At 41.6% G+C, this 10,642-nt stretch overlaps 1 protein-coding gene across 1 annotated transcript; it reads right to left on the reverse strand.

Annotated features, from left to right (window-relative positions):
- Positions 1-7,016: 7,016 nt before the first annotated feature.
- LOC120044404 (homeobox protein MSX-2-like) lies at positions 7,017-10,166 on the reverse strand. The gene is made up of 2 exons (XM_038989040.1): positions 9,881-10,166; positions 7,017-7,441 (listed from the first exon to the last, which is right to left on the reverse strand). The coding sequence occupies exons 1-2, from the start codon at positions 10,164-10,166 to the stop codon at positions 7,017-7,019; spliced, it is 711 nt and encodes a 236-aa protein (XP_038844968.1).
- Positions 10,167-10,642: the final 476 nt, after the last annotated feature.

A 10,642-nucleotide genomic window follows, 5' to 3' on the forward strand; every position in this document is an offset into this window, starting at 1 on the left:
TGCGGCTGGCTTCCAGGTCAAGAAGCAGTGCGGCTCGGCTCTCAACCTTCGCCGAGTCCCTAGGGGAGTTGCAGCGATGAGACAAGACCGTAACTGCCAATTAGATATCACGAAAAAGGGGATAACACCATGGGCCAGAAGTTTGAATACATTGGCCATGCTGTCAATCCAGCATGACTTCTGCCGCTTTCAAAACAACTGGAAACTCAGAACTGGGAAGTCTCAGTCTCGGCCCATGTTCTGAATTCTGTCGCGTGCATTTGTTAAAGTGCTGAACAAATAGTTATATTGCCTACGTCCGTCCTAGCTCGCTCATTAATGTCTTAATTGAAATGATGGATTGCCTCTTATCCGCTAGTCTTCCCCTTATGCCATAGTTTGTACATCTCAATTGTCAGTAGAAAACACATTTGCTTAAGCAAGTCAGCCATATCAGCTATGTTTTTTAAAAGGTAGTAAATTAGGCTGAATGAACTGTTTTGCTTCCAGACAAGGCTCTGCTGATAACCCTGTGCATCAGGTTTCAGGTATGACCCAGATGTAGACAGGGTTGAAGTAAGAAAAGTATATTTCTAGTACAGGGGCAGGCAAACGACAGGTCAAGGGCAGGCAGAGGTCAGTAATCCAGAAAGGGTGCAAAGGTCCAGAACGGCAGACAGTCTCAGGGTTTGGGCAGGCAGGGTTCAATAATCCAGAGAGGTGTCACAAGGTATAGAACGGCAGGCAGTCTCAGGGTCAGGGCAGGCAGAAAGGTCAAACCCGGAAAAGACTAGAAAACAGGGACAATAACAGACAGGAGCAAGGGGACAAATGCTGGTAGGTTTCACGAAACAAAACTAACTGGCAACAGACAAACAGAGAACACAGGTATAAATACACTGGGGACAATGGGGAAAACGGGTGACACCTGGAGGGGGGGTGGAGACAAGCACAAAGACAGGTGAAACAGATCAGGGTGTGACAATGTGTAGCGGTGGTAAGGTGTTTGGACCCTGCTGTTGGGACAGTTTGTGCCCACAAACAGTTTGTCACTGTATTAGTCCAATTAATGTATTGTTTGGTGTTCTGTTGTGTTCTGTTGTGTAGTGGCTTTGCTTGCATGCATGACACATTTTTCAGAATGTTTGCCCCACAAAGATGTACATGCTAAAATCGCCATTGATTTTGATACTACGGACCACAATTGATATGGTGAAAACAATGTGTGGGGGGGGGCAGATGCACAGAAACTCACATCAATACCTTTTTCAGATAACGCTGTTAACAAAGAATTTATGCTATTGCTACCAATTAAGAGTGACTAACTGAATGACTCAAAAAGTCCCTGGCTTATGCTGTCCAAATGGACGTTAGCTATGAGGACCAAGATGTCTATGCATTGACTTTTGTTTTATACATGTCGGGGGGTGCTATTAACGAGGACATATTGTTCTGTCTCACAATTCCCGATCATGAAACGGCATAATGGATGTTTAGTGTGCTGATTCCTTATGGTATCGAATGGTGGGCTTTTGCACAGATGGGCTCCATCTATCACGGGACGGCGGGCAGGCCGCTACACTCTAGTAATGAATGTGTCTCCCTCTGCCATATGGATTCATTGTATGATACACCGAGAGCAACTGGCGGCAAAAGAACTGAGCACAGAAATCAGAGATATACTGCAGCAGGTAACTTCGATTGTACACCACATCCACTGCACGCACGCCTGATGCAAAATTATGTGGATATATGGGATCTGAGCATGACAATGTTCTATTTCACATCGAGGCTTGGTGGTTATTAAAGGGGGAGGGTTGGAAAGAGTTTTCCAATTGAGAGAGGAACTGTTGTCGTTCCCAATGGATGACTTTCTGTGTAATGAAAAGAAAATAACAGAAAACAGCATCAGTAAGTCCCACTCGAGTGATGACTGCTCACGTCCAATGCTTGGAAGAGCACTTTGGGACGGACCTACTTCCCAATCCCTTTGACTGGGATCCTGGCTAAGTTGACATGCCGGTAAGTGAAATCGAACAGCTGATCGAGCTGTTATGTGACCGAATGCTGCAGACAATGTATTCACGGGTCACTATGGAGGAGTTTTGTTTCCTGACTCAAATGGAATACCCTGCCATCTTCCTCTGAGCATTAATGCTGCATTCAAAACAACTGGCAAACTCGGAACTGGGAACTCGGAAATCTTTACTTCCGAATTCAGTGCGTTCAAGACAACTAGGAACTTGGAAAGAAATGAGCTCCGACTGGGAAAAATCTTTTGAAAGGTCATCCAACTTGGAATTCCAACTCGGGAATTCTGGTCTCTTTCTAGAGCTCTGACTTTTCGACCCTAAGATCACTGACGTCATGATTTGACCTCGTATGTTTCAGAGTTCCCAGTTGTCTTGAAAACACCATAAAACTCATGGTAGTCTACCCTTCACCAGCTCATATCTGTGTGACACTAGATTCAGTGCTCTCGTCTACATTAAAACCAAATATCGATCCAGGTTGGATGTGGCAGCAGAGATGAGGTGTGCACTGTTGATCATGCCCCCTGACTTTGAGAAGCTCTGACGCAAAATGCTTCAAACACATCCATCTCATTAGTGGTGGTGAGATAAGATACATTTGTGTATGTCAAACTAATTCGCAATTGACTGACCCACATTAACAGTATGTGATGGTGAGTTGAGAAGACAATCAGAATTGCTGCTAGAATGTTTTTCAATTGACTGCCATAGCCCCAAATAAAAAAGTAAACATTGACTGTTAATTACATGGGTGGGGTCTCGAGAATTTTCAGATACCAAAATTGGGTTGTGGGCCTAAAAAGTTTGGGAACCCTTGCTCTACAGTATGTAGTGTTTGACATTCATTTTTACGTTTAGGATGCAATTTAGGCAGCGTTGCATTTTTGCAACCGTGGGTCTCACAGGCTTAATAAGTACATTACGTGTACATGTTTTTGACATACTCTCTTAGTTTTAAGTACACGTTTCAAACATAATATAGAGATGGTTTGATTCCTCACATTTGATTCATCAGCTTCCACAAGGATGAAGAACATACTACTAATGAATTGGTAGCGTGATGGGAGGTCTTGTTCCTTGCCTAGATAATTATATCATGACAATACACATTTTTACATGATGTACTATAGCGTTTCCCAAACTCGGTTCTGGGACCCCAAGGGGTGCACATTTTGGTTTTTGCCTTAACACTACACAGCTGATTCATCAACGCTTGAAGATTAGTTGATTATTTGAATCAAAATGTACACCCCTTGGGGTCCTGAGGACCGAGTTTGGGAAACCCTAATGTACTATGTAGAATACTCCTAGAAGCCAACACAATCCCTTGGTGGAAAATCAATGTGTATCTGGTTGGTCAAAGCCCCTTATTTGCTAAGCAGACTGCCTCTCTCTGTCCCTAGTGGTGGAACCAATGAAATCATCTCACAGAAGGGCAAAAAAATCTATGGGCATGGCAGCACAAGGGATTGATTCTTTATATCCATTTTCCATGTTTCCGGGCCCAATCGTTTGGTCATCAGAATGTGATGTTCAAACAAAGGCTAGCTCCTCTATGATGCAATGAGATAGAGCAGGGCTCTATTCTTTTGGAGGCCCTAAGCAAGATTTTGTTGGGGGGGGCCCCACCTCGTGGTAAATCATTTTAGAGGCCCCCCCTCTTGACAGAGGAGGAAAACATGTATTTTTTAAAGTTAATTTCCTGTAATTTTACACATTTTGTCATGGGGCGTAGAGAAAACGTTGCAATTTTAAAGCAATTTTTCTACATTTCTGCACATTTTGCCATGGTGCGGAGCGACATTTTTGCAGCTTTAAAGCATACTTCCTGCAAATCTACACATTTTGTAATGACTTATGCCATGTTAATATGATATCTGAGTGAAAATGACTAACAAAATCAATGGGGGCCTCCCAGAGGTCTGGGCCCCTGGGCGCATGCCCTGAGTACCTGGTAGGTATTCAGCCATGATTAGTACACGTTTAGATAATGTAGCTGGCTGGACTAACTACCAATCTAACAATTGTTAGCTTACATGGATAATTGAGTGACTGTCAGTGACTGACATAACAAGAGAAAAACTGCTGATACACAACCAAATTTCCAAATTGCAGCTGGTGTATTCTACTTTTCTTATTCTCAATAGTAAGTTGAGACCCCGACTGAGTTCCCCCTGCCTCAAAAAAGGGCTTATGCCTGGAACCGACCCTGAGATAGAGAGATGACATTAAAAATACATTGGAACAATGTGTGCTCTGTTTTGTGGAAGAGTGCCTCTCAGACTAATAAACAGAGTACACCCTTATGTTTCCCGAATGCTGGGCTTGCAGCTTCCTGAGGTTCTTCAAGACGAAAGAAATGGGCTCATAAAGTTTTTATGAAAACAAACACAAGGCAACGGCCAATACTAACTTCTAAAAGTTCTTCAAGATACTTACTTCTGACTTAACATGATCTTATGAAAATAAAAATAGAATCAGAATATTCAAGAATGCAACCGGTCCGCCATTTGTACACACATATACAGTATGAAATACATTACATGCAAATGCAAAGTGTGTTTTGTTTGTGAGAGTGAGTGCGTGTGGGTGTGTTTGCTGCCATTCTCAATTTACCTTTTAGATTGGAATCATATAGCACCACCTACCGAGAACCTTGGTCATGAACTCCACTTTAGCAGTTTATTCCCAAGGTGCCATATCCAACACCACCACTAGAGGAAGTATAAGTATACACTCTCCTTGGTTGAATGACAAGTTCACAAACATTGAAATGTCATATATCCTCTGCCTCTAGAGTTGTTTAACGTTGCATTGATGGTCAAGGTGTCAAAAGAGCATGGCATCACAATAAATCACAATAATGGTTAAACCCTTATTTTAAATGTGTATTTCTTATTATTTTAATTTTTTGCTTCAGTTTATTTTAGTAAATACTTTCTTCACACTTTTTTATTAAAACTGCATTGTTGGTTAATTAAGGGCTTCACTGTTAGGGCTACACCTGTTGTATTCGGGCGCATGTGACAAATACAATTTGATTTATTTAGTACAAACATAGAGCATTGTTTCAGTAGCTAAAGATCTACTCCCTCAAGTAATATAGCGCCAACCTGACATTTCCAAACAGATCCTCGAACATCTCTGCCAATCTGCTGTTCATTAAACTGATTGCTTGACTGCGCTGAGGGTTTGCCTCGCTGCCCTGTTTTGATTAAAGGGAAGCTCATAAATAGAGTGCTGCCTATAAATGATTTCCTCATTACATCAAAGTCACACGGAAATTGTAAGCAGCTCTTACAATTGCCACAAAGGCAGCTACCTTTATGGGATTAGTCCCCTGATGAATGATATATAACAAGGCAGGAAGGAGGACCATAAAACATGACCAATCTGGCTCTCCAAACCAATGGTTTTTCCCACAATTGGAAGTGCTGTGGAAGCCGGATACAGTTGACTAAAACCAATAACATTAAGGTCAATTAGTCCAGAGAATGTTGCTCGGGAAGTAATAGGCCTACTACTGCCATCTAAAACCTGGCGAGTTTAAATTGCAGTCTTCCAACAACTTTTGCCATAGAAATAACCCAAAGGTATGACACACTGCATTGTTTGATGAGACAGGTACAGCTTTACTTATCGTTCCACAGATTATTGCTGAATTTAGTGCTTAAGTTCTTTCAGAACATGAAGGGCTGAGGTGAGAGGAGAGAGATGGTATAGTGTAGATGCTATGGTTTGGGACTCTGTAGTTCTCTATTTCAACTGACATTAAACACAATATGTCATCATATGAAATGAATTAAATAATATTACTTAAATAATATTACTGGAAGCAGAACACCGCAAATATCATCAACATTTCATCAAACATTGTTTTAAAATGACATTCACTGATATGGTTTACAAAAGTGTTCTAATAACTGGAATTATCTGAATACCTGACTTTTTAGTGCTTACATTTGAGGGTTGTCAAATATTGACATTAACATTAGAAACCATGCAACCATATGACAAAATGTAGGTCATGTTCAATTTCAAAGATGTAGATACGTAACAACATATTCTTACTTACATGATATCTCAATAAGCAAACACGTTTTAAAAGCCTTTTTAATTTTGGTCCATGCAAATGAGATACATTGCTGATATTAAAAACATTTATAAAACTACATACTGTAGCTCCTTGCAATGGAACCTTCAGATTAAAGTATAAAAGGTATAAATAACATTTTGGTCAGAAACTTTTGCCACATTTGAGCTACATGTTATAAATACGAAACATGAATCACACAATAAATTCATTTCCTGCATAAACATTTTTAGAGTGAAAGTATAATAAATAAGTGTACACAAATTAAACTAAGACTACACATGTCTTATGAAACAGAAGTGCTGAATATAATTTGTTGCTGCGGTCAAATCTAATGTAAAAATAACAATTTGGAATGTGTGTAAAAAATATCAACACTTTTGAATGAGTTGAAAAAACTAAGACAACCCTTCCGTATGGAATGAAAGCGGTCTAAAATCCAACCTATCTGTCTGTTTTCAAGGAGAGGTGAAACAAGGCAGACCTGAAGTCAGACGTACGCTGAATCTTCTATGCTAGATACCGACACGTGTAATGACAGTAATACAACACCATTTGATCAATACCACAGAGACAATTGATCAATACCACAGAGACAATCGGATGAAGGGAACATTTGCATTGGAATATATGACATCAAGTAAAAACAGAACCACTAGTTGACTTAGCCTGGATAGCCAAATTGTTATCCATCCACAGAAGAAAAATATGAAACCAGCAAAACAATTCATTGAGGTCTTTAAGGCTCTTTGGTGAGTGAGACACTGTATTTTCAGGTGTGTTTATGAAAGAAAATCATCTCCATTTCAGTGTTGTTTTTGTAGCAAGGAGAAAAAGATAGTATTAAAAAGAGTGATGTCCAAGTGTCCAACACTAATATCAACAGAACAAACTTATATTCCTCTCTATTTTCATGTTAGGTGATACATGCTGTATCCCAGCGGCGTAGCGTACAGTCCCATAGGTGAGAGGGGCAGCATTGGTCGGTGGTAGGGGTAGGACTGTCCATACAGGGAGACAGCTGTGTGAAGTTGGGCACCCAGGGGCATGGGTAACGTAAAGCCCGGGTGCAGCACAGGTTTGGCAGCCATTTTGAGCTTCTCCAGCTCGGCCTCCTGTAGTCTCTTGGCCTTGGCCCGGCGGTTCTGGAACCAAATCTTGACCTGAGTCTCAGTCAGGGTCAGAGAGCTGGAGAACTCGGCCCGCTCTGCGATGGACAGGTACTGCTTCTGACGGAACTTACGCTCCAGAGCCAGCAGCTGGGAGGTGGTGAAAGGAGTACGGGGCTTTCTATTGGTCTTGTGCTTTCTCAGCGGACAGGTAGGACTCACCTGCCCTGAAGAGAGAGAGAGAGAGAGACAGAGGGTCAGGGTCAATACTGATTTAATGTAACATGGATACTTGAGTGAGAAAGTAAAAGTACTTAATATCCTGGTAGCCCTAATATTCTGATAGAAAATCTGTAGTATTTTCACATCATTCTGATACATGAACTAACAACGTTAGAGAGAAAACTGTTTGAGTGTGCCCAAAGTTATTTGGTTGGAGGCTGATAGCAAATTTAAACTCTGAAACGTAGGCCTACTAGTTTACCCAAGCGCTGTACAAGTGAATGACCATACATGAAATTAACTTTTTCTTTGCATAAAATAGACTTTGAGCAGAGATGTAATATCTGACCCAGTCAACTGTTTAGACTCAGATTGTTGTGATACATTGTAAAATGGAAATGGTCAAACATTGTAATGGGAACACATGTCAATGGTGGAGATTAGTGTTATTTGTTGGAATGATTTTAAGTCATCTCAATCGCACTCCATACTGCCCTTTCCCACTTGGACAAAAGGAACACCTATGTGAGAATGCAGTTCATTGACTACAGCTCAACGTTCAACACCATAGTGCCCTCAAAGCTCGTCACTAACCTAAGGACCCTGGGACTAAACACCTCCCCTGCAACTGGATCCTGGACTTCCTGACGGGCCGGGCCCAGGTGGTAAGGGTAGGCAACAACACTTCTGCCATGCTGATGCTCAACACAGGGCCCCCCTCAGGGGTGCGTGCTTAGTCCCCTCCTGTACTCCCTGTTCACCCACGACTGCGTGGCCAAGCATGACTCCAACACCATCATTAAGTTTGCTGACGACACAACAGTGGTAGGCCGGATCGCAGACAACGATGAGACAGCCTATAGAGAGGAGGTCAGAGACCTGGCAGTGTGGTCCCAGGACAACAACCTCTCCCTCAACGTGGGCAAGACAAAGGAGATGATCGTGGAATACAAGAAAAGGAGGGCCGAACACGCCCCCATTCACATCGACAGGGCTGTATTGGAGCGGGTCGAGAGTTCCTTGGGGTCCACATCACCAACAAACTATCATGGTCCAAATACACCAAGACAGTCATGAACAGGGCACGACAACACCTTTTCCCCCTCAGGAGACTGAAAAGATTTGGAATGGGTCCTCAGATCCTCAAAAAGTTCAACCTACTGCACCATCGAGTGCATCCTGACCGGTTACATCACCGCCTGGTATGGCAACTGCTCTGCATCTGACCGTAAGGCGCTACAGAGGATAGTGCGTACGGCCCAGTACATCACTGGGGCCAAGCTTCCTGGCATCCAGGACCTATATACTAGGCGGTGTCAGAGGAAGGCCCAAAAATTGTCGAAGACTCCAGTCACCCAAGTCATAGACTGTTCTCTCTTCTACCGCACAGTAAGTTGTACCGGAGCGCCAAGTCTAGGTCCAAAAGGCTCCTTAACAGCTTCTACCCCCAAGCCATAATCAAATGGCCACACGGACTATTTACATTGAACCCTCTTTGTTTTACACTGATGCTACTCACTGTTTATTATCTATGCATAGTCACTTTACCCCTACCTACATGTACAAATTACCTCGGCTAACCTGTTCCCCCGCACATTGACTCGGTACCAGTACCCCCGTATAACTTCGGTATTGTTATTTTATTGTGTTAGTTTTAATCAAGTTCTTGTTTTATTTTATTTAGTAAATATTTTCTTAACTCTATTTCTTGAACTGCATTGTTGGTTAAGGGCTTGTAAGTAAGCATTTCACGGTAAGGTCTACACCTGTTGTATTCAGCGCATGTGACAAATAAAATTTGAATTACACACAAACCACATAAACAAAAATGTATGTGGATATACTAATAAAACACACAAATCAATGTAAGGGTTTGAAGACCTGCCTCATATGCCAAAAAAAGATACATAGAAATACATCTTATTATCCCAAATAAAGAATACAAATTGTTGAATATTGTTTTCAAATTAAAGATTATGTTTCATGTTAGACCCACAGTAAGTAATTTATTAACTCAAATAACGTTGTAAAGACCCAGGTGTGTTTTTCCTAATACTTATTTTTCACATATTGGTTTAATAAATTGAACGTCAAGACTTAAGTTATCTTACGTTTTTTTTCTACACAAGCATTCAGATATAGCCTAATTAATTAGGCATATACATAAAAGTTAGTTGACACCCTGTCAAATAAATTGAATGTATAGCCATGCAATATTGTGAGACAGCACATACCAACCAATTCAATGGGTCGATTTGATTTGTATTTTACCATATGATATATATTTTTGAATCTCTAAATAAAAAATAAGTTATGATAAATAGTGAGGTAAGAAGTACACATGTATAAATATTCCAAATGTGTTCCAATTACTTAAAAGAAGCAGATTTGTATATCTCAATTTATTTGAAATTCTCTCACGTGAGTCTCCAAAAGTTACTCACGAGTTTGCGCTGAGAATCTTGGGCTCATAACCCAGGGAGCACAGTCATCCGGCTCGGAGGACTCCGACTTTACGGGCGATGGTGGAATAAAGTGCTTTCGGATTCCCTCGGGAGGGCTATATGTCTCTCTGCACAGGTACGGAGAGTTCTGAGTCTTTGAAAATGTAACGACAGAGACATTGTCGGGTTTGCTTGTAAACTCACTATGAGTCTTTCTTCCCGACATTATAGCCTCTACACTGAAGGGATGATGGCGTGTAGTCACTTGAGTTTTGCGGTCATCCATCGTGCTCTCCCGCTCGGGTCGGCTGTCCTCCTCTGATGAACTGCTATCCCTCAAACTCACATGGGTAGACATTTCCCCCTTAGTATGTCCCAATGGCACACGGCAAGACTGACTGACAGTCGTAGCTACAGGTAACGTTCAGAGTATCAGGACCCAAGCTGTCAAGTGTGGGGGTGAGTAAAATAATCACGTGGTGCCAGTCGAACTTTCGGCCAATCGCAGCGCTGCCAAAATGTAGGAGATTGGTCATTGATTGGTCTCTCACACAAGAGTTCAAGATATATGTAGTGTATCACATGCATTTACTGTGACGGATAACTTCAAACCTAACCTCAAGAGATGTAAACACAGGCCCCATGCAGATAATTATGAAAGAGATAAACACAAATTAACAATCTCCATTGGGATATGCCTTTTCCTGATTGCAAAACGTTGTTGGTGCCTCAATTCAGGATACACACATTTGGTGGGAAAAT

Source organism: Salvelinus namaycush, chromosome 3 (genome assembly GCF_016432855.1).
Source record: "Salvelinus namaycush isolate Seneca chromosome 3, SaNama_1.0, whole genome shotgun sequence".
NCBI classification, from domain to species: Eukaryota; Metazoa; Chordata; class Actinopteri; order Salmoniformes; family Salmonidae; genus Salvelinus; species Salvelinus namaycush.

What these genes read in the sequence shown, in the direction of transcription:
- LOC120044404 (XM_038989040.1), bottom strand. Translation starts at nt 10,166, where the DNA reads ATGGATGACCGCAAAACTCAAGTGACTACACGCCATCATCCCTTCAGT. An exon ending in AAGATTCTCAGCGCAAACTC is followed by an intron (nt 7,442 to 9,880) that starts GTGAGTAACTTT and finishes CTCTCTCTTCAG; the next exon opens with GGCAGGTGAGTCCTACCTGT.